Source organism: Protopterus annectens, chromosome 1.part0 (assembly GCF_019279795.1).
Source record: "Protopterus annectens isolate FY-2018-M chromosome 1.part0, PAN1.0, whole genome shotgun sequence".
In the NCBI taxonomy this organism is placed as follows: domain Eukaryota; kingdom Metazoa; phylum Chordata; order Ceratodontiformes; family Protopteridae; genus Protopterus; species Protopterus annectens.
In genome coordinates, this window is record NC_056725.1 from 1691434481 (window position 1) to 1691460005 (window position 25525).

The window sequence follows — 25525 nt, forward strand, 5'->3', positions numbered from 1 at the left end:
TGTGCACTGCTATCAGAAAGCAGTCAGAGGATATCACCAACTGACACACACTGAGCACTTTTCAACAAGGGGGCAAGACTTTGTTCCACCCTGTTTGCTGATGTACCAGACTACTGACATGCTGTCGGATTGACTTGTAATTGTTCCTAGAGGGTGGACAACTTGGAAGGCTTGCAATGCTAAGAGCACTGCCCTCAGTTCCAGAACACTGATATGCAGACTGGTCTCCACTGGGGACCAAGTACCTTAGACTGTTGTTCCCAAATATTGCCCCCCACGCTCCATCTGAAAGGCATCTGTGGTCACTATGGTCTTGGGATGAGGTGGAACAAAGGGATGGACTAATAGAATTTCCTCGGATTCCATCCACCAGGATAAGTCCGTCTTGCAATGACTGGTGATTAAAATGGGATGAGTTACTGGATGGGTCAGGATGGACCACTGGGATGCCAGAAGCCATTACAGCAGCCACATGTGAAATCTTGCTAGTGGAACTGAGGTAATGGTTGCTGCCATGGACCCTAAAGCTCGAAGGACTAGAACTACAGGAGCCTTGTCTTTGGAGAGAATGGCTTGTACATGGGATTTTACCTTGTATAGCCTGTGAAGAGAAAGGGGAGCTACACAAGAGATGGTATTCAGACAAGCTCCTATGAACTGTAGGTCTTGAGTGGGATTTAGCTGAAATTTTGACTGATTCACTGTAATGCTCAAATGAGTGAACAGGTGCATAATGAAATTTGTTGCTTGAAGAAGTAGATGCCTGGTGGGAGTTATCTAGATAAGGAAAACCCTGGAATATGTGCAGTCTCAAGTGAGCTATTACTGCTGCCACACACTTGGTGAACACCCTGGGGGGTGTGGTGAGGCCAAAGGGCAGTACTCTGAAATTAAAATGACTGGCTCCTAGTCTAAAGCGTAGAACTTTTGGGAGCGTTTGACCATTTTTATGTGGTAATACACGTCCTGAAGTTCAACAGAGCACACCCTATTGTTTACCTTTAGAAAGGGAAGTACAGACTGAACCGTGACCATCGGAAATTTTGCTTGCCTAACAAATTTGTTCAGGAGATGGAGATCTAAAATTGCTCTCAAGTCCGCTGTCTTTTTGGCACCAAAAAGAACCTTGAGTAAAATCTGGATGCTATCTGGTCTGGTGGGACTTCTTGGATGATTCTCTTTTCTAACAGATTTTGAATTTCTAAAGCTGCTTGATCCCTCTGAATGGGTGGAACATTGGAGAGTCTTCATTTTGATCTTGGAAAAAGAGTGAAGGGAATATGGTAACCTCTGGTAATGATCCTCTGCACCAAAGTATCCAAAGTAATTTGCCACCAAGCTCGAGTGCAGAGAAAATCTTCCCCCGACTGCTTCCAGAGGTAAGCAATCAGGCCCTCTTTCAGGACTGCCCAGAGAAAGAATCTCTGGAACCCTGATTTTGTGGGCCACCTCTGCCATGGGGTTGGCGTATTCCAAAAGAGCTCCCCCCTCTACCCCGAGGGGAGCTACCACCAAGTGTGTCCTGAAAAGGCCCTTGGAATTTTTTGAACCACATCTTCCCGCTCCTCTGATTTCTGGAGTAAGACCATTGAGGAGCAGAAAAACGTATGCCCACGGCAGACAGGGTCTTTCCATCTTTTCTGCATCTAGCTAGAGTTTCTTTGACTTTGGGGCAGAAGAAGGAAGATTTGTCAAAAGGAGCATTGACGAAGGAAGACTCAAATGGATCACCAAACTCACAGAAGCACATCCAGGCAATACACTTTATGGCAAGACCTGAACCCGCTGCCCTCGACATCCCTTCAGCTACATGCGTAATAAGCCTCATGGATGAGATGGAAATAGACTCCAGGGTGGTTAGCCAGGAGGCCCCTTTAGCTTGGACCTCCTCAGATACAGCTCCTGCTACAATATCTGATAACTCCTTGATGAGATCGCTTTGGAGTCAAGTGAAATGTGCCACATATTTCAAAGCCCTTAAAGCGAAGGTCAAGATGCGTACACACCTGCTTTCTGAAACTGTCCATCACCCTAGACTCTTAATTAGGGAGATGAACAGTGGAACTCTCTTCGGCTAATTCCTTTTTGGTGGCTGCCACCACCACCATAGCATCTACCAGTAACCCCTTAGCCCAATGCTGGTGGTCTTCTGGTGGTGACATTATTTTGCCTGGTCTCCAGGGAATTGGCTCTACAGAGTCAGGAGCCTTCCAAGCTGCTGCGCAATCAATTTCATAAGATTGTCAGTGGGAGGGGTCACCCAAGAAGTAGACGGGCAAATACCAAAATCCTGCAAGTACAAAGACTCCTCAGAGGTAGAGTCTTTGGACTTCCAGTTACCCCTCTGTTTCAGAATTTCTAGAATGTCTCTGAAGGAAACGTCTTCTGGGGGTGACGGGGGGACCCTTCCCTTCATCAAAGTCCGTGTCTTCTGTGGCAGATTCCTTAGGGGAATCTAAGTGTTTCCTCTTACACATCTTTTTTGCGGTGTGGTTCCTCAGTGGGAATTTCTGAGGAGGACTTGGAAGAAGAGGGGCCCTGTGCAGGGCTATCTTGTAGCTTACGTGCTTGCTGTCTGGATGTGGAGACTGGTGGCTCTGGGCAAGACGGAGCACTTGGATAAAGCTCTGACACTGAAGGGGTCAGCTGAGAGCCTGCAGAGGCCAACACCCTCCCCATTACCTGGAAGGCAGGCCCCTCCCCAGAAAAAGGATGGGAGCTCGGAACTGAGAAGGACAAGCTCAGAACCACGGTCACACCCTGCTCCGAGAGACCTACCCCCAAAGCAGAAGCTGAGGTAGAGCCCATGCCAGCCGAGGTTCAGAGACTCAACGATGACTCTGAATAAAAGACTACAGCCAATCAGGAACCCTCGGACCCAACAATGGAGCTATTGCCCCAGGAGTCCGTTGGTTCTGAAGGAAATGAGGAAGTCAAGGCAGAATACACAACCATCAACCACAAATGAAACACTTCACCTCATGAAAGACATCAGTACAAACATCATCATGAAAGGACAACGCTAAAAGATGTTTTTCCTTTTATTGCATTTTCTGGTACCTCGGCCATGAGGAAGCCTTCGGGTGAAAGCGCTAGCCTATTTTATTTCTTACTTAATAAAGCTCTCTGTGGAACAGAGCAGGAGTCTTCATTGAATTATTCCTTGTGAAGTGAAAACTGCTTGTGGATTGTTGCTTTTGTTGTGCCGAAAGGCTAATCGTGAAGAGAGTTATACTTTGAATTATTTTTAGTTGGTGATATAAGAACTTTCGAACATTTCCAGTATTTGAACAATTTATGCGAAGAACTGTTTTCTGCCATTGTGCCCTCCCGATATTTGTTCTTATCCTGACTGTTATAGGGAGAGGTACTCACGAAGTGGTAATTTTGTTTTTATTGATATATATATATATATAATGTTTTCTTTTGAGTTGCATAGATTTGCACTATGTGGTTGCACTTTAAGTAAATTAGTTAATAATGAGTATCAGTACTCAGTTGATTAATTGTATATAATTGTATGCAGTGTTTGTTATATAAGGATGTGATGTTTTGTATTAAATTGTTCCATTTGAAGGCGAACGGCCAAGGTACTAGAATGTGCAATAAAAGGAAAAGCACCTTTCAGCGTTGTCCTTTCATGATGTTGTTTGTACTGATGTCGTTCGTGAAGTCATGGCAGATCTTGGAACCAAAGGGGAAAGAGCTATCAGCACCAGAGCAGCTGGAACCAGAGAGATCGGCATTGTAAGCTCTAAGCCCTTAGAGGAGGTTAGGCTAAGAAGATTTGGTGGAGTCCTGGTAGAAAATGCCCAAACTCAAGAAGGGAGAGGGGTCTGGGAAGAGGGAGAAAGACCCCTGGCCGCTATGAGCTGATCCACCAACCCCACAACGTCAACTTCAGTCAGACTCCTGGAAGAACGGACAGAGAAGCCTGAGGGGGGATTCTGGTCTGTCAAGAAAAGGACTCAGGAGCTATCCCATAAAGGGATCAATAGAGGGTGAATACCCTGTCCTTGGTATAGTAATCATGTTTGCTTTCAGCACTGAGTCAGTACCAACAGGAAAGCTGAAGATGTTGGTACCGATGTGACCGGCACCAAGGACTGTGATGCCATAGTAGATGGTGCAGAGATATTCGGTTCCGAAAGTTTCCTGACTTTAGCCTTCAGTTCCGCTGAAGTAATGGGAATAGAAGGCTTATGCTTTTTTGCTGCTGGAGGTGTAGGAGATGCTGGCACTGAATGAACCCCCCCCCCCCCCAAAAAAAAAAAAAAAAAAAAACTTCTTTATTAAATTTACACACAACAAAGGTAATCTTACATTTATATAAATGAAAACATACAAAATGATATCACTTTAGTTACAATTTACATCACAAACACAACTGAAACAACTGTAGTTGTAAACATTACACATCACTTATAAACCATCCAGTCATCGTTAGTTAAGCATTATATAGCTCATTCAAATCCTGCCTCTTAAACCTCATTCCTGCTCTGCATATATGTTCCCACAATTCCCATTTTATTCCCTATGTATGATCTCCTTCCCTTTTTTAAAGATCCAAATTCCAGCTGTTTTCTTTCTGTTACTATATTCACTACTTCCAGTAAAGTTGTCCTAGACTTTGATTCCCATTTTCTAGTAATAAGGACTCAGTAAGGCTTTACTATGTCTAGGCAATTCTAATTCTGTAGCATAACAAAAAAAATATCTCCTCAGTCAGTCCAATCTGCTCACCCAGAATCTCTGACAGAGCTGTCTGCAGGGAATCCCTAAAGTCTGCCAGCTCATCACACTTCCAAAAAATATGTTCCTAGCTACCTCTTTCTTGCCCGTCACAACTCCAACATTTGATATCCACATGGGGAAAAAAAGTCTACTTGGGGTACAAAAATACCTATGTAAACACTTGCAGGCAAAGATCCTACATCTTCTAGACTTTGTTGAATATTTGGGAGATATACATATCTCCCCCCATTGTCTCTTTGTGAACTGCTTATCTAAACTCTCTTCCCAATTCTTTCTAAGCACCTCTGATTGATTAACAATAATTATCATGCAATATTTTATAGGCTTTACTAATTATTCCCCTTTTAGTGGCAGCTTCTGTTCAAGATTCTATTAAAAACTCTACCACTGCTAGTCTTTCATTTAGGAGACCCTAGTTCTTTCTCTCTGCCTATACTCTGATATCAATCCTTGATAGACAAGGCAATCTCTAACCTCCAGTCCAAATAAATGCTTGGCCTCTTCCCATTCCATTACCTTTTCCTTTTGAGTTATTTGCTCCCAATACTGTGCTTCCTTTGCCAGTTTTCTCCAATAAATTCCAGCCCCCTCTTGCCTATTATCTGTACCCCCTGACCACAGTCAACCCTATCGGCAAAATCTCTTTTCTGCATTTTCGTGAATGACTCTTCTTAAGCCCAAGATATTTAGAGGGGGACATGTCAGACTTGGATGCAGCCTGCTCAAAAGAGGGATTAATTAGACCTTTCAATATTCATTTATTCATTCTTTCGAATAAGGCCCGGTTACTGAACAAATAGCTGAGTCTTGTTGAAGATGAGCCAGGCCTAAATAATGTACACAGGAAGAATGCCCTTCAGAACTGGGAATCTTCCTCCCACAATCGTCGCACTGTTTAACGCCAGTAGTTCCTTTTGATTTACCCACCATGCTGACAAGCACAAAAAAAAAATGAAAGGTCTACAGGCAGCAATCACACACACGCACACAGAAGGAAAAGAAAACTACCAACAATGGTAGTTCAAATTTAACTAAAAAGGTGTATATATATATATATATATATATATATATATATATATATATATATATATATATATATATATATATATATATATATATATATATATATATATACATATATATATATATATATATATATATATATATATATATAGAGAGAGAGGTACTAGAGGTAGGGAAAGAACACCGTACAGTAAAAAAACAAAAAAAGCACACACGCTTGAAAAAGAAATGTTTGAGAAACTAGAAGGAAAAACAAGGTGGGTAGAAGTACAGATGGAAAAAAAAAAAACAAAAATATATATATATATGTGTGTGTGTGTGTGTGTGTGTGTGTGTATATATATATATATATATATATATATATATATATATATATATATATATATTACACACATACACACATTTATATGGTTCTTCACTTACCCGACATCCCACATAAACGACACGCAAAACACCGAGCCGACAACACCAACACTGCACATACCCGACACACACAATACCAACACATCAAAACCCTGACACACCTCTGTAAAACACACACACACAAACAACATACAAAGGAAAAAACACAACATTCGACATAAAACTACCTAGTTCCCCTCACTCACACCCGGCCCACCATCTACATTAAACTAAACCCTTACCACTAAAACAAAACATACACTACAAATAAAAAATTTAAAACACTTACCTTCACATTTCACATTCTTGAAGGGGGGCTATGCCCTCCATACCCCCCATAACTTAAATATACCAACTCTGAGATCGCACTCCAACATCCACAAGAGAGGATTTCCTGTTCTGTTCAAGTTGGACTGTCGACTATTTGGAAGTCGGCATTCTGACATGTCGATCATCTGACACATTGAGCTTTTTGGCTCAGTGTTTCGTGTGTCGGTCTACTGAGATTTCAGTAATCTCAAGTAGACCCATATAGATATATATATATAGAGATATATATATATATATAGATATATATATATATATATATAGAGATATATATATATGTATATATGTATACACACACACACACACACACACACACACACACACACACACACACACACACACACACACCTTAAACAGGTCAAATCAAAGAAAAAACTATGAAAATTTCACTTAGCTGTGACAGAATCTGACTGACGTGCCTTGCGACAAAAGTGGCAAATGAGAGCTGAAGTAATCTGGACAGGGGTATTGTGAGCAGAGTCTTAGTTTGACAGTTTTTGGCTTGCGCGAGAGGAGTAACAGCCAAGCCAATTCCAAGGATCAGAACGGTATCCCAAAGGTCAAGGATAAATGAAGACTGACAACATCAGATCCCATATTTTATATTTATATATATATATATATATATATATATATATATATATATATATATATATAGATATAGATATATATATATATATATATATATATATATAAATATACGCACACAGACGCACAAACTTTCTAAATTTTCTTCTCTTTTGGCTGTTCCCGTTAGGGGTCGCCACAGTGGATCATCTGTTTCCATTTCTTCCTGTCCTCTGCATATTGCTCAGTCACACCAACCACCTGCATGTCCTCTCTCACCACGTCCATAAACCTTATCTTAGGCCTTCCTCTTTTCCTCTTACCTGGCAGCTCCATCCTTAGCATCCTTTTCCCAATATACCCATCATCCCTCCACAGCACATGTACAAACCAATGCAATCTCGCCTCTCTGACTGTCTCCAAACCGTCCAACCTGAACTGACCCTCTAATAAACGGATTACTAATCCTGTCCATCCTTGTCACACCCAGTGCAAATCTTAACATCTTTAACTCTACCATTTCCAGCTTTGACTCCTGTCTTTTTGTCAATGCCACCGTCTCCAACCCATACAACATAGCTGGTCTCACTACCCTCTTGCAGACCTTCCCTTTCACTCTTACTGGTACCTGTCAGTCACAAATCACTCCTGACACTCTTCACCACCCATTCCACCCTGCCTGTACTCTCTTCTTCACCTCTCTTTCACACTCACCATTACTCTGAACTGCTGATCCCAAGTACTTAAACTCATCCACCTTCGCCAACTCTACTCCCTGAATCCTCACCATTCCTCCTATCCTTCCTCTCATTCACACACACATATTGTTGTCTTAGTCCTGCTGACCTTCATTCTTCTACTCTCTAGAGCATATCTCCACCTCTCCAGGGTCTCCTCAACCTGATTCCTACTGTCACTATAGATCACAATGTCATCTGCAAACATCACAGTCCATGGGGCCTCCTGTCTGATCTTGTCTGTCAACCTGTCCATCACGATTGCAAATAAGAAAGGGCTCAGAGCTGATCCTTGATGTAATCCCACCTCCACCTTAAACGGATCTGTCACTCCCACTGCAGACTTCACCACTGTCACAATACCCTCGTACATATTCTGTACCACTCTTACATACTTCTTTGCCACACCTGACTTCCTCAAACAATACCACAACTCCTCTCGAGGCACCCTATCATATGCTTTCTCCAAGTCCACAAAGACACAATGCAACTCCTTCTGACCTTTCCTATATTTCTCCATCAACAGTCTCAGCGCAAACACCGCATCTGTAGTGCTCTTTCCCGGCATGAAACCATACTGCTGATCGCTTATCATCACCTCCCTTCTTAACATAGCTTCCACTACTCTTTCCCATAACTTCAAGCTGTGACTGATTAGTTTTATTCCTCTGTAGTTACAACTTTGCACATCACCCTCATTCTTAAAAATAGGTACCAAAACACTTTTTCTCCAGTTCTCAGGCATCCTCTAACTTTCCAAGATTTCATTAAACAATCTGGTTAAAAACTCCACTGCCATTTCTCCTAAGCACCTCCATGCTTCCACTGGTATGTCATCTGGACCAACAGCCTTTCCATTCTTAATCCTCTTCACAGCTGTCCATACTTCCTCCTTGTTAATATGTTTCACTTCCTGATTCACTATCCTCACATCATCCAACCTTCTCTCTCTCTCTCTCTCTCATTTTCTTCAGTCATCAGCCCCTCAAAGTACTCTTTCCATCTGCTCAACACACTCTTCTTGCTTGTGAGTACGTTTCCCTCACTATCCTTTATCACCCTTACCTGCTGCACATCTTTCCCAGCTCGGTCCCTCTGTCTAGCCAATTGGTACAGGTCCTTTTCTCCCTCTTTAGTGTTCAACCTTCCATACAACTCTCCATATGCCTTATCCTTAGCCTTCACCACCTCTCTCTATGCCATGCTCCTTGTCTCCTTATATTCCTGTCTACTTTCTTCATCTCTCTGACAATCCCACTTCTTCTTTGCCAGCCCCTTCCTCTGTATACTCTCCTGTACTTCCTCATTCCACCACCAGGTTTCCTTGTCCTCCTTCCTCTGTCCAGATGTCACACCAAGCACCTTTCTAGCTGTCTCCCTTACCATCTCTGCTGTAGTTACCCAGCTATTCGGTAACTCTTCACTGCCCCCCAGTGCCTGTTTTAACTCTTCCCTGAACTCCAGCTCACAATCACCCCTTTTCAACTTCCATCATTTGATCCTGGGCACTGTTCTCACAATTGTCCTCCTCTTCTTGACCACCAGCATCATCCTAAAGACCACCATTCTTGCTGCCTAACTACACTTTCCCCTGTCACCACTTTACAGTCTCCAATCTCCTTCAGACTGGCCCTCCTGCATAGGATATAATCCACTTTTGTGCATCTTCCTCCACTTTTGTATGTCACCCTATGCTCCTCCCTCTTCTTAAAATACGTATTCACCACAGCCATTTCCATCCTTTACGCAAAATCCAATACCATCTAACCTTCTGCATTCCTCTCCTTAACACCACACCTGCCCACCACTTCCTCATCCCCTCTGTTCCCTTCACCAACATGCCCACTGAAATCCGCTCCAATCACCAGTCTCTCACCCTTGAGTACACTCACCACCACTTCTCATCCAACTCGCTCCAAAATTTTTCTTTCTCATCCATCACACACCCAACTTGCGGAGCATATGCACTAACATTCATCATTACACCATCAAGTTCCAGCTTCATAAACATCACTCTATCCGACACTCTTTTCACCTCCTAAACACTCTTGGCACACTGTTCCCTCAGAATAACCCCTACCCCATTTCTCCTCCCATTCACACCATGATAGAACAATCTGAACCCGCCTCCTATACACCTGGCCTTACTCCCCTTCCATCTGGTCTCTTGCACACACAATATATCAACCTTCCTTCTCCCCATCATATCAGCCAGCTCTCTCCCTATACCAGTCATACTGCCGACATTCAAAGTTCCTACCCTCACTACTACACTCCTAACGTTCCTCCTCTCTTTTTTTCGGGCATGCCTCCCCCCCCCCCTTCTCTCCTCCTTTGGCCAACAGTAGCCCAACGTCCGCCAGCACCCTGTTGGCGGTCGTTGTTAACCCGGGCCTCAACCAATCCAGTATGGAAATCTCTAATACCTAATTATCTAAATACCGAAATACCTAAACTACTTAATTTAACAACCAAACTACAATATGGGAAAGAAAAAAGGCAATGAACACTAAAGAGAGAACAAGCTCAAATGAAGGAAAAACTTTTCAAAGATACAGAAATAAGAAAGAAAATATTAAGGAAATTTTAAAAAAGACTCCAAGTTTAACAGCCAAAAGCAATCAAAAATAGAATTTTTGAGAAGCACTTATTTGTCCAGATCTTGCTGCTACTTGCAAAAGCAGCAAACAAGATTATGGGTTAGGCCGGAGGGAGAATGACATGGTAAGAAAAGATGATAAAGGGCTTGAGGCTACAGCATTAAATTTGCTGGATGGGATCCTAACTGTGTCTCAAGAATCCATATATTGTATTGGACAGGCTGGATAAATAGGATCATCATAAGTGTGCTGTTCTAAGAAGAGCTCACAAAGTTCTCTCAAAATAAATAAATAAATAAACTCCCCAAACAGCTTGGGGGGGGGGGGGGGGGCTAAAAAGATGTCTCTACTCCAGTCTTTCACATCATGCTTGACTTTAGATACAATTTTCAAACTAAAAGACACAAGCAAATAAATGGGAGTTAAGTAAACTAGTTTTGCTTTGCTCTAAAATCTACAATCAATTCTGTTCTGGTTAGTTTCTTATTGCACTTAAATCAGTGCTTATAATTATCAGTAATTATTCTCTCTAAAGAAAAGCATTGACAATAAAACAGTTTTGTCAGATGGCCACAAAAAATATTGGCAATTTTCCTTTTGGAGCATAACTAGTAAAAACACAAAACTAGTAAATAGTAAACTTTCATGTACTAAGAAAAATGTGAACTTGGCACTGCAAAGACCTCGGCCCAAAAGTAACTAACAACCCAAAAAATTATGGTATCAGAACATTTATTCAATTTGAGCAACAGAGAACATCCAGGTATACCTTATGGAACATTCTCTTCATAGAAGGCTCACCTTTAACGGGCATAGCCTGAGACTACATCCAAATGTTGACATGCATGTCTGATTTCTTAACAACTTAAGAGTTGTGGGGTTGTTTAAAATGGAAATCCTTCCAAAAATAAAGTTTATGCCACAGCTACCTTGTAGGATGTGACAATGGCAGATGGCTGTAGGGGGAACTCTACACATGCACCAAATCTGAACAGCTTTCCACTACCAGGGACTTTCTAACTCAGTACAATGATATTAGATGAATGACAAAGAAGCACTACAGCTCCAAGATAAGGAACTCTAACCAGATAATGAAATTGCCAGATGGTTGTGTAAAAGCCAGCAGATCACATCAAAGATGTAATCGCAAAAGCTGAATCCTGACAACAACCCAGTAAAGCTCATCAACTGCCTCTTACCATACTTAGTTTAGCAGGAATATGTATCAATTCATAGATCATCTACCTCTTTTTTCCATTTTTGCAAATGGGGTCGTGGTGTCACTTCAACAGTAACAATCATCTCGAGCCAAGGTTTACACCTCTGGGTGGTTAGCCCTGCTATGGTAATACACACACACATATGCACATTGGACTCAAATGTTTAATGATGCTTGTTCATTTATTTTGCAACATATTTTTAGTAGAAACTTTTTTCACAGCTGCCTGATAACTGTATAAATGCACATTCCTGGCTCTGCATATAATTCAAACCACAAAAAATTTAATACATAAATACTGTGGATCATGTTGTGTGCAAACTATGCAAGGTTTAGACAGCGTAAATTAAAACTGAACAAAAACACCAGACCAGAGAGAAGTTTCATACTGCTGTCTACTGCTCAGACCATATGGAAAGGCATGTCTAAGCTGGATGCAGATCATGTTTGTATGTGTGCGCTAACACATAAATACATATACACAAACAAATATATATACATACACATATACAATCACACACACATTCTTGCTGATGCCCACTATATAGCCAAGTGCACAAGTTAAGTGGATCAATGGTTACAATATGTAGTGTGTCACTGCCTGCTAAGGATTCAGTTCCAGCAATTAAGATGACAGGTGGTGTGTGGTTTTCATGCAGAGGGGCATATGTTTAAGATGCATCAGTTATGTCCACAAGACAGACATGCCTTTTTGTATAGTCAAACCATCAGAATCATCATGAAGCACTTCTATGATATTCATGTATTATTTTGTCTGTAACATTACACTACGGCTATTTAGCCTAGGCTGGAAACAAGTGGATCTATAGTCTTCTGAGGGACAAAGTACAGTTGCCTTAGTCCTACTTATCAATAACAATAGATGTTCAAATTTCACAATGACTCAGTGGCATATGGGTAGATTCTCAAAGCTTACCCTACCCTACCTGTGAGGAGGAAGAATAAGGATCCAGGAGCCCCTGGAGAACAGCCCTCACAAAGCCTGCTCTGGAATGCTTTTCTTTGTTGTGGGCTTGGTCTTAGGCCTAGGAGTATCCAACGCCCTGGCGCCTGACTATTTAGAATGGAGATGCATTAGGATGGCCCTAGGCCATGAAGAGTCTCCAGTTATCAGTCACTCATTGGAAGCTGTGGCCTGCTGACTGGTCTCGGACACAACTGATGAGCTGAAGATATGAACTGTAGAAGTCAAAGGGACCGAAGGCATGTCTGACTCAAAATGGGTCTCGACAGAGGCCTGGGTCTCTGAATCAAAGGTCGAAGGGGGATGCGAAAGCACCCCACCTTCCTCAACAATCAAGTCTAGTAGGCGAGTCAGGAGGAGACCGAGTGTCACCCATGGACCTAGGCTTTTGTTTCTTATCTTTTTTGTGTTTAGGTACATCAAGCTCAGGACAACCACCAGATGCCATAGTCCGCGACTGCACAGATTCCTGCCTCAGAAAATGAGCTAAAAACTCTGCTCTACACCTACTACTTCCAGTGTCAAACCTAGCACAGAAACGACAGTTGTGAACGTTGTGGTCTGAGCCTCAACAAGTTACACAAAGTGTATGAAGTCTCTGTGTGGAATTTGTTTACCACAGCGGAGACCATTAACTTTATCTGGCATGAGTCAATGAAGAAAGAAAGGAGTCAACTAATGGGGTACTTATCTTTCTGATGACATCTCCTCTCTGGTGTAGATGGACCGACATACCTGAAATCTGCTTTGGGCTCTGGCGGCAAAAAAAGACTGAAGTAATGACAGAGACTGGCTCTTTTATACCCAAGTGTTCTGATGTTGGTTGAGGCGTCCGCCAGCATGGGAAGTGAAATAAATTTCTCTGGTAGTTGTGCCACCGAGGGTTTTCATTGCAGGAAATCTCAACTGTCAGGACTGCAACAGTGAAACACAAAGAATATGGATAAGGATCCAGCAGCCCCTGGAGAATGGTCCTCACAAAGTCTGCTCTGGAACTTGAAAAAGAATCTAATTTGCAGTGCTTTGTAAATGTATGAACAAATGACAAGGGTGCTCTCTAAAATGCTTCTGAGTTTACTCCTTTCAAATATTCAACAAAGAGGATAAGGCTCTGGTGGAATGTGCCTGAACCTTGCCTGGAATAGATTAACCATGGTGGGAGTAACAAATAAATAACAGCAGAGGGCAAGCAATAAGCAAATATTTCTTAGAGACAGGTTGACCCTTCTTAGCTCCAAAATAGGAAATAAGCAGCTGTTCAACCTTCCTGAAGGGCTTAGTTCTGTCAAGGTAGGACCTGAGCTGCCTGTGCTCATACGAGGTGTGTGTGCAGAATTTTCCCTCCCTTGTTTTTACCTTATAGAAAGAAAACTAGGATACTGATGGGTTGATTCAAGGTAAATTCAGACAACGTTTGGCATGAAAGATGGATTAGTGCGAAAAATAATCCTGTTCTTGAGGAAAATCAGATAAGCTTAGCCCAACATGAGAGCTTGCAGCTCACCTTGCAGATGTCAGAGCAATAAGCAAAACAGTTTTCTAAGAGATGAACTTTAAACCAGCCGAAGAGGCAGGTTCAAAAGAAAATGTCACTGATACTTTTAATGGCTGACTAAGGGCAACAATAACAGAAAATACAAACTACACCCCAACACAGGAAATAGGACTAAACTGCATAAAATATAGCAGAAAAAGTTTAAACTGTGCCACATCTTCTTCTACAACCTAAACAGTGTAGTAAAAAAACAGCACACACAGTACCAAGTAAAATTCACTTGTCCAAATAGTGCCAAATATCAAAAATATGCTCTTAAATCAATTTTAAAACAACATAAACAAGTATTTATTTAGAGACCCTGACATCAGAAATGAAAAAAGTTTGACAGAAAATGCAAATACTGTCATTTGTATTAAACTTGTGATTTAACAATAAAATTGGCCATAACAGCATTAAATCAGTAGCAAGTATCACATAAATGAAGAAAAAAGTGGAAAAAAGAAGTAATGTTCTTACCATAAAGTTCCATCTGTGTTGTCAGTCTTCATTCTTGACTGATGGGTTCGGTTTCAAACCCACGGTACTGACTCGTCCATTATACTAGCTTGCGCCAGCCAAAAAACTCTTGAGCTAAGGCTTAAACCATACTGCCCCTCTTCCCATTACCTCAGATTGAGTTTGCCTATCAAAGAAAAATGAAAGCGCCGTCTGTACAACAATCCTATAACAACCCCAGGACTAGTTCCGACCCTCCAGGAGTTGGAGGGGGCAGGAGGGTGGGATATCAAGAATGAATGAAGATCGACAAACACAGAAGTCATGTTATGGTAAGATTGTAACTTCTTTATCTGATGTTTTCAATCTTCATTCATTCTTGACAGATGGGACAGAGACCCCAGCTACTTCAGATCTTGGGTGGCCCTAAGGAAGGCTATTCCTGAGCACCATAGAGTCAAAAGATGCTCTTCCCCTGGAGACCATATCTAATTTGTAATGAGTGATAATGGTATGAGGGGTAGCCCAGGTTATGGCTGCAGATATGTCTTCCACAGAAGACTACTGAAGTGGAAACAGATCTTGTCGAATGAGCTCAAACTTTTGCTGGTATATCGAGTTTATTCTGATTGATATAAATGTAATGCAGTCTCTAAACCATTTTGACAAAGTGACCTTTGAAACTGGTTTGCCCAATCTGGTAACTAAAAAGATAGAAATAGTTGGTGTGATTTTCTAGAGGATTTTGTTCTGTCCAAGGAAAAACGTAATTGTCTGTGGACGTCCAACATATGCAAGCAATATTTTCCTTTGTTCAAAAAATTTGGAAAGAAGTCTATAGTCTGGTTGATATTGGAGTCTGACACCACTTTAGGAAGGAAGGTAGGAGGGATTAGTTTTGAGTGATACTCTTTCTTTGCGGAAAATGATATATGGATGCTTCACACGCAGAGCCTGTAACTCTGAAATTCTCCTAACAGAAGTGATAGCTACTAGGAAGAGGGTCTTCCAAGATAAAAATTTGAGGTCACAGGTGGCTGCTGGCTCAAAAGGCTGACGAACTAAGCATTGCGAGACTAAGGTTAAATCCCAAGGTGCTATAGGATCTTTGAAAGGTGTCTTCAAATGGTGCTCTTAAGAAAGGTTTTGCAAAGACGGTGAAACATCAAAGAATGAACATCAAATCCGTTAGGGAAATTCGAAATGGCATCTAAATGAAGTCCAATGGTAGAAGTTGAGGCTCCCAATTGAAATAAGGTGGCTAAGTATTCCAGGACCTTATCGACTGGAGCCAAAAAAGGATCAAAACGGTTAGTTTCTGACCAAATAGAAAATCTTTTCCATTTGCGAAGGTAAATTTTCCTGGTGGATGGTTTATGAGAAGCCAGAAGTATCCTTTGCACAGAGGTGGAGAAACTGTTTCGCCTGGCAATTACTGGAAGTGGAGAAACCAAGCAGTCAGCTCGAGATGTTGAAAGTTGGGATGGACCAAGCCCTGACAGTGAGATAACAGGTCCACGAGCAGTGAACCAGGTGAGGCCAAAGAAAGGGAAACCTGACAGGGCCAATAAGGTGCAATGAAAGTCACTTTGCTTTTCAACTGTTGGGGGTCCTTAGAAATTGGGGGATTAGAGGGATTGGTGGGAAGGCATATAGAAGTCCCAGGGGACAATCGTGGAGAAGTGCATCTCTTGGGGACTCTCCACGAGGGAGACTAGGGTAAAGTAGCTACTGCATTTGTGGTTTATGAAAGAGGCAAACAGGTCGCAGCAAGGCTGACCACATTGATGAAAGATTTTCTTCGCTACACTGGGATTGAGAGACCACTCATGAGATAGAAGGATACACCTGCTTAGTTTGTCCGCAATCACGCTGGAATTCCCTGGAATATGCATTGCTATTAGAAAGTGATTGGAGGCAATTACCCATTGCCAAACTCTTAGGGCTTCCCGACATAGTGGGTAGGATCTGGTTCCAGCCTGTCTGTTGATGTAACAGACTACTGACATGTTGTCTGATTGGATAACAATTGTCCCTGAAGGAAGGGCAGACTGGAATGCTCAACGCTGAAAGCACTGCCCTCAGTTCTAGGACACTGATGTGCAGATTGGACGGTCCGTCCCCGAAAATGCCCCCCCCTTCAGGGAAGCGTCCATGGTCCCTACGGCCTTGGACTGAGAGGGGTAGAAGGGACGACTCCATAAATTCTCTTCTGACTTCATCCACCAAGATAAATCCTTCTTGCAGCAGTTCGTTATTAGGACTGGATGAGACATGGGATGAGTTAAAAGTGACCATTGTGATGCCAGGAGCCACTGAAGCAGCCTTATGTGGTACCTCACCAGGGAGACTAATGTGATTGTTGCTGCCATGGACCCGAGAAGTTGTAGGACCAGACAGTAGGAACTTCGTCTTGAGAGAGTATCACTAGAAGATGCGACCGCAACTTTAACAACCTGTGATGAAAAAGCGAAGCCACGCAGAATTTTGTATTTAATTTTGCTCTGATGAATTCCAGGTTCTGTGTAGGAGATAGTTGTGATTTTTCTTTGTTGACTGAAATGCCTAAGAACTCGGCAAGGCGTAGAACAGAGTCTATGGCGCAAAGCAGTAGATGCCCGGTGGGGGTAATGAGGAGCCAGTCGTCTAGATATGGAAACACACGGAATTCCTGTAGCCTTAAATGAGCTGTTACAACTATGATGCATTTGGTGAAAACCCTGGGGCTGTGATGAGATCAAACGGCAGTGCTCGAAATTGGTAATGACTGGCTCCTAGCCGGTAGCGGAGATATCGTCTGGAGCGTTTGTCCATCTTTATGCGGTAATATGCATCCTGAAGCTCTACAGAGCACATCCAATCATCCTTCTCTAAAAAGGAAGGATAGACTGAACCGTGACCATCCGGAATTTTGTTTGTTGTTCAAATTTGTTCATTCAAATGGATTCAATTTGTGCTGCAGCAACATGGGTAAAACCTCATACCTTTATCACTCATTGCAGAGTGGATTTGGCCGCAAGGAATAGGGCTTCCTTTGAGTCTACTGTTCTGAAGAAGCTTGTTCCCTTGAGACACCCAAGAAAGAAGATGCTAGGGATGCTGTCCCAACCAGCAATGAATGAAGGCAAGATATGACAACATAACATTACGAAGTTATGTATTGACCATAACATTCCATGTTTGTTGTCTATCTTGCCTTCATTCTTGCATCCCACCTGCCTTCCCCCAACCTTCACTCCTGGAGGATCGAGAGGTCTTTGCTGGATTTGGAACTAATTTTCTCTGCTTCCCTTCTTTAGTCCTATATGGCACTTGTTTATAGGTGTACATTTCTATATATGTATATAACTTTTACTTCTGTTTAGTAATTGCAAACAAGATCTGGGTAATCTTCCCTAAGCATGATGGGATAGGGTATAGCCTTTAGCCAGTAAAAGCTCTCGAGCTTTAGTATAGGGAGAGTAGGAACCAATTCTCGGTTCCAACCCAACCAGCAATGAATGAAGGAGAGATAGTACAACATAACATCTGACGTTATTGTGAGCCAGGCTGAGTGGTGCAGAGAAAGTCTTCCCCTGACTGCTTCCAGAGGTAAGCAATCAGGCTGCTGCTCAGGAGTGCTGGAAGCATTGTCCAGTCTGTCTCTGGAGGCCTGGTTGCATGGACCCCCTCTGCTATGGGAGGGGTGTCTAAGTTCACCCCTCTGCCCTGGGGGGAATACTTGCAATATGTGTCCCAAAAAGGCTCTTGGGTCTTCTTGAACCACATCTTTCCACTCCTCTAATTCCAAGAGTAAGGTTGTTGCGGAGTGGAAAAAGCATGCCGACAGCAGAAAGGGTCTTTCTGTCCTTCTCACACCTGGCTAATGTGTCTCTAACCTTTGCGCCAAACAATGAAGCAACATCAACTGGAACATTGACAAAGGAAGACTTAAAGGGGTCTGCAAAGTCACACAAGTGCATCCAGGCAAGATGCCTAATGGCAACGCATGTACCTGCTGCTCTAGACATCCCTTAGGCTGTATGTGCAATAAGCTGTATAGACAAATTAGAGATAAGACTCCAGGTTGGCAAGCCGAAAGGCAATCTTATCTCGACCTTCGTCAGACACTGCTCCTGCCAGGGTATCCGACAACTCCATTATCAGATCCCTTTGGAGTCTAGTGAAGTGTGCCAAAAAATTCAAGGACCAAACAGCGAAGGTCGATGAAATAAAGACCCGCTTCCCCCATCTGTCCATCATCTGGGACCCTCGGTTTGGAGGATGGACAGTTGAACTCTCTTTGGCAAGTTCCATCTTTGGGGTCGCCGCCACCACCATGGCATCCACTGCTAAACCCTTAGACCAGTGGAACTGATCCTCCAGGGTGGAAAAAATTTGTCCAGTCTCTGGGGAATAGGCTCTATGGCACCAGGAACTTCCACTCATGCTGCATAATTAGTTTAATTAGTTCATCAGTAGGCAGGGTCACCCAAGAAGTAGATGACTGGGCATGAAAAGCTTGCAAGAAAACAGATTCTTCAGAGGATGGGTTTGAGGGCTTCCAATCACCCCTCTGCTTTAAAATCTCTAGGATGTCCCCAAAGGAGACATCTTCAGAGTGTGACCATGGGGACCTTTCCTCCTCCATCGTAATCTGTATCCTCAGTGACTGATTCTTCAAGAGAATCCAAATGTTTCCTCTTGCATGATTTCTTATGAAGTGGCTCCTCAGGGGTGAGATCTAAGGAGGACTATAAAGACAGGGGACCCTGCACTAGGGTATCTTGCTGCTCTTGTGCCTGCTGTCCTGAAGTAGCAGATTGCAGCAGCTGTGAACCAGAGGGAACAAAAACATGGCACTCCGATGGGCATGGTACCAAATGGAAGCCTGCTGAGGCTAGGGCTCTCTTCATAACTTGGAAGGCAGGTCCGCCCGAAGAGGGATGGGAGCCCAGAACCGAGAAAGACAACCTTAGAACCAGGGTCACACCCAGCTCCGACAAGCCGCCCACCAGAGTAGGAGCCGAGAGAGGACTTGTAACTACCATGGCACCAAGAGATGTAGACAGCCTCATGGAAAAAATTGGAGCTGATCCAGGAATATCAGAGCCGGCAGCCAAATCTCAGTCCCGTAGGTACGACAGTTCCGAAGGAGCCGAAGACCAAAGAGTAGGCTCTGGTATAGAGGTGAGACCCACAGTCAGTACCCAAGTAGCTGGCACCGGGAGCGTCAAAGCAGTGAGCTCCAAGACCTGCGGAGAGGTTGAAGGAGGAATATATGTGAGAGTCCTGGGAAAGTACGACTCGGCTCTGGGAGGGAGGTCCAAGAGGGAGCAGAAAGGACTCTGGCTGCCAAAAGCTGAACTACTAATCTAACTACATCCAATTCCGATAGACTCCTAAAGAAATGGATGGGCATTCTTGAAGGAGATTCAGGTCTTTCTATGAAGGGACTAAGCTGCTGACCCAAGAAGGGGTCTTATTAAAGGGGAGTATATCTAGTCCTGGGGGTACTTAATATCTCGACCTTCGGCACCACAGACTGTTGTTTGGCAGGTGAAAATGGAACCAAAATATTTGAGGTGACAACTATTGGTGCCAGTGAGGCCGTCACTGCTGAAGACATGGTCAGCACAGAGGGTGTCTGAATAGTTTCAATAGTAGACAGCACCGTGGAAATTTTTGTTGGTTTCACTGCTGGAGCAGAAGTCGGTGCAGTCTTTGGAACTTTGGTTTTGGTTCTGAGGAAGAAGTTGGAACCTGAAATTTTGGAATCTTGGATTCATTTTGGAGTCTTGGATTCATGAACCTTCGGACAAGACGCTACCGAATGTCTCTGTTTTTTTAGAATCAGTCTTCGGCGATTATGAAGTCTCCGCTTCAGAGAGAGCTTCAGCAAAGGGACATTTCAATAAGCTCTTAAGAATTAACTTATTACGCCTTTCTGCAAGAGTTCGAGCTCTGCCGTTCGCATGGAGATTGAAGTTTCAGTTGAGGGACACCCAAACAATAAACGCATAAAAGATAACCATCCAAGTCAGGCATCTTTCTGCCAAATTCCTTACACTGCTTGAACCCGGAGGTTCCTTTTTACTTTTCTGCCATTTTTCTCAGGCTGGCATGAGCTAGTATAACGGATGAGTCAATTCCAAGGGTTCAAAACCGAATCCATCAGTCAAAAAAATGAATGAAGATTGACAACATCAGACTGCAATATTTTCCTCTCACATCTTCAAAATGAAGCAGATAAACACGCGCAATTAAATTGCGGCTCTACATGAGGCAGTCTAGTTTCAGATGATACCCACAGGACTTCAGTTTTCTAGTACAAGTCATAAAACATTTTTGAAAAGTCTCACAACTGCTTATAAGCAGTATTAAGCATACAAACACAGTAGTAAGTTACAATTCTCATACGAATTAACAGCAGTAGTAAATAGGAAGTATACTAAAATAAAAAATTAGCATATCCAGAGATCTCTTATATATATATATACACACACACACACACACACACATCTATATATATATATATATATATATATATTTATATATTTATTATACAAACATACATACATATAGGTATATATATACACACACACACACACATATATATATATATATTATACACACATACATACATATAGGTATATATATATATATATATATATATATATATATATATATATATATATACACACACACACACACACACACACACACACACACACACACACTAAAAAGACTGAAGTGACTTCCTGTGACAGAGGTTGGCATTACCCTGGTGGGAAACGTTTAGCCAATCCCCTATCACTGGGAGTCAGACAGGGAAATTCTGAGCTTCAGAAAACTGCCAGTGTGGGTTTCTGCAGTCAAAGAACCCATATGCCTCTGCGGCAGTGTGAATGATAAACATAAACAGTACTGTGAGGTACTTGCCATAAAGTATAATTGTGAGAAGTCACACACCATTATGGTAGTGGCTCATGTAACAGGTTCTTTGCTGCAGAGTGTTCATAAGTGAATGTAATTTACCCAGAGATATATGTGCATTCCAGAAATACTACTACAGCTGTTAAATTTCACGTAACAAAGGTGAAAAATTATCTCTAGTGGTGAGGATATTAGCAGGAAAGCTGCCTCTAAAGGAAAGAGTAACCCACAACATCTTCATTTTTTTTTTTGAACTGTGGGTCACCAAGTGTACCTTTGTCCCCCATACAAACCTATCATAGAACTACTCCAAACCAGAACTTCTGAAAAAAATCTTGGGGAGTTCCTTCTGTCACACTGTTGGTGTTGTATACTACCTCCAAATTCACCCTTCTCTCTCATAGTAACAGTCCAAAACAACTTTATTAACTTCATATATATTAAAATACTTTTTGCTGTGACATTACAAAACTGACTTTGAGCCATTTTCAGATTAAGACTGGAAAGAGCCTTACCTGTTCTGTGATGGGAAACAGTGGTTTGACTTCTTCTGGTTGACTCTCTGGCTTTGTTGTGATGACAGGAGCATTTTCAGTTGGCACATTTACTGGACTAACGACAGGGAAAGATGGCTTGATAACTGCAGGATGATACACAGCTGGTCCTGTGATGACATTGGTACTAACAGAAACAGTGGTAGTAACAGGAGGTGTTGCATTAAATACACCAGTAGTGGGTGGAGCTGGAATACCCACACGAGGCAGGACAGTTGGTGCAAGTGGAATACCAGGGGGAGCAGGCACACCTATAAAAAAAAAAAAAAAAAAGGAAAAACACCTTAAAAGGTTGAAATAAAAAGTTATCTACTTACCACAATGCTAGATCCAAGCTGTCTTCTTCCATCCTTCTCAAATGATGGTTCTATTAGATCCGTATGGAAAAGACATCAGCAGTTCTAGACTTTTGGATCCAAGGTTCAGTCAACAACCCCTACCCAGAAGCACCACCCTCTCTCCATCAAATGAATACCTTAGATCAAGTTTGCTTGCCTAAGACAAGCATAATTGGTGCCCAAATTACAGATATACTCAAGGGATACAGACCTCAGATATAACAAAGACAAGGCTATGGGAAGGTACAGTGCAGTCAAACAGGGGTCTAGAGTGTGAAAATCTGGAAGGAAGGAAGGAAGAAGACGACACAGATCTAGCATTATGTTACTGTATCTGATGTCACTTTTGTCTGTTCTCAACTGATGGGACAAAGTCCCCAGCTGCTGCAAACTCTGGGAGGCCTCATGGAAGGACATTTTGAGAAGATGGTGGAACCAAAAGAGGCCCTAGACCTGGAATTTAAGTCTAGGTTATAGTGGGATATAAAAAAATGCAGAGTAGACCAGGTAGCTGCTGCAAAGATGTCATCAAAAGGCAACCTTGAAAAATAGGCTGTAGAGGTGGCTACTGTCCAAGCAGAATGAGCTTTGAAACTTCAGGGGGAGGATAAACCTTTTTCCTTGTATACATACAAAATGTATTCAGACAGCCAACCTGGATACAGTCACTCTAGAAACCCTTTCCCAATACGACTGAAACAAAAAAAAAAAAAAAAAAAAAAAAAAAATGAGACAAAGAGTTGGTCTGTTTGCCTTATAAGCTTGATTTCAATGTAGGTAAAATATTACCTGGCAATGAACATCCATCCCCTTTGTTGGAAAATATGGGAAGAAAACAGATAGATTAATAGTATGATTCAAAGTAAACTCTGAAGACACCTTGGGAAAAAATGAGGGGTTAGTTCGAAATGACACCCTATCTTTATCAAAAATCAAGGTAGTTTACAAGGGAAAGAGCTTGAAGCTCTGAAATTCTTCAAGTGGAGGTACAGCTACCAAGAAAAGTGTCTTCCATGAAAGATGTTTTAATTCCACAGCTGCAGCCAGTTCAAAAAGGGGTTTTGTGAAGGCAAGAAGTAAAAAGGGTCAAGTCCCAAGGTGGAAAAGGATCTCTCTTAAAGGGGCAAAAAAGAAAAGCCTTAGAAACTTCAACAAAGCAATGGGAGTGTTTCTCTCACGTGAAAATTTCAGATGAAAGCCATTTGAACCTCAGTGATCAAATAACTAGCTCCGTTCCTAACGGACACCAGCTAAAAAATCTAATAGCAAGAGGGGCTGAAAAAGGAGTTATATCCTTGCTAGATGCCCATACAGAAAATCCCTTCCGTTTGTTTTTGCAATCTTTCCTAGTGGAAGGTTTTTGAGAGGATGTTAGGACGCACAAGATCGGAGATGAGATCCTGGACTGTCTGGCCTTCATGGGAACTGGAGAAACTAAGTTGTTACTTTCAGGGCTGCTATACCTGGGGGAGGATTGCCAGACAGGTAAGAGAGAACTTCTGGAATGAAATTCATTGTCCAAGATGGGTGGATCAGGTGAAGCCAGAGAGATGAAAACTATACCTGTTGATGCCAAAAAGGGTAATGAGGATCACTCTTGACTTTGTACCATATTGCTTTCTGCAGAATCTTTGGTATTAGGGGAGTAGGTTGATAAGTGTACAGAAAACCCAGGGTCCAAGTGTGGATATCTCTTGGGGTCTCTCCTTCCTGAAGGCTCAGGGAGAAGCAGCTGCTGCACTTGGTAATAGAGGGGGCGGCAAACAGCTCACAGCATGCCTGGCCCTAGTGGCTGAAAATACAATCTGCCATTGCTTGACTGAGGGGCAACCCATGATGTAGAAGGATGGACATATTCGTCTCCTCCATTAGAATGTTGGATTTCCCCAGCATGTGCACTTTCACCAGAAAGTGATGGGAAGACATCACCCACTGCCAACTCTTCATGGCTTCAAGACACAAAGGGCAAGAGTGTGTTCCTCCTTGCTTGCTGATGTACTATACCACCGACATGTTGTCTGCCTTGGATCTAAATCACAATGGGGAGGGAGTCCTGAAAAGCCTGTAATGCCAGGATAATCACCCTCATCTCCATGGCACTGATGTGGAGACTGGTATCTGAGGAAGACCACGTGTCATGGACGGTCTTTCCCAGGAAATACCCCCCAACCCCACCTATAGTCATTGTGGCCTGGGGGGCAGAAGATTAAAAGGGTGACCATGGGAGATGAGAGAGAATCCAGCCACCACTGAACTGTTGTCTGGATATGTTGGTGAGACAAATGGGAAAGTGCACTGGTTAAGTAAATCACTGACTGATGAACTGTGACAGTCACCTGCAATACCTTCATGTAAAATATGGCCTGAGGAACCAGGTTGATAGAGGCTGCCACAAACTTCAAGAGATGCAATATGTACCTGGCTAGGAGCTTCTGATGGAAGACCATTGGCGCTGGTTGCCAAAGGATGAACATTTTCGACTCTGGAAGTATGGTCCTCTGCAATGTTGTATCCAGATGGCCCCAATGAACTCTACTGTCTGGACAGGAACAAACTGATTTTTCCATACTGATCATAATTTCCAGATAAGCTTTGGCCTGAAATAACAGACTCTTGAAAGAAGTAGTTACGAGACAGGTATCCAGATATGGGAATACACAGAATACCTACAGTCTGAGGTGAGCTGCAACCACTGCCATGCACTTGATATACACTAGGGGGGGGTGTGCTGTGGCAAGACCAAAGGGCAGGGCTTTGAACTGGAAGTGAATGGTTCCCAGCGAAAAACAGGAAGAATCTTCTGGACTTCTCGGCTATCTAGATGTAGTACACGTCCTGACTGTCTAGTGAGCACATCCAGTCATCATTACTTAACAGCGGCAGGATGGACTAAACGATGACCATCCAGAACTTTGCTTTATGTACTGGCTTAAATGGCCGAGGTCCAAAAAGGGCCTGAGGTCACCACTCTTCTTTAGGAGAAAAAAGAACCTTGAGTAGACTCTGAATCCCTCTTGGTCTGATGGGAAAACATGGATAACTTCCTTGTCTCGCAGTGTTACCTCTTGCACTACAGCCTTCCTTTCTGGGGTGGGAAGTTGTAAGTCTTT

The 25525-nt window shown here is 42.6% G+C and overlaps 1 protein-coding gene across 2 annotated transcripts in view; it reads right to left on the reverse strand.

Annotated features, from left to right (window-relative positions):
- The window catches only part of LOC122799547 (BUB3-interacting and GLEBS motif-containing protein ZNF207-like), a 1273851-nt gene that overhangs the window by 343527 nt on the left and 904799 nt on the right, over nt 1–25525 (reverse strand). For both annotated transcript variants that reach the window (XM_044068680.1, XM_044068689.1), the window contains one exon: nt 22039–22328. In XM_044068680.1, coding sequence (XP_043924615.1) covers nt 22039–22328 — 290 coding nt within the window. The remainder of the gene's footprint in view (nt 1–22038; nt 22329–25525) is intronic.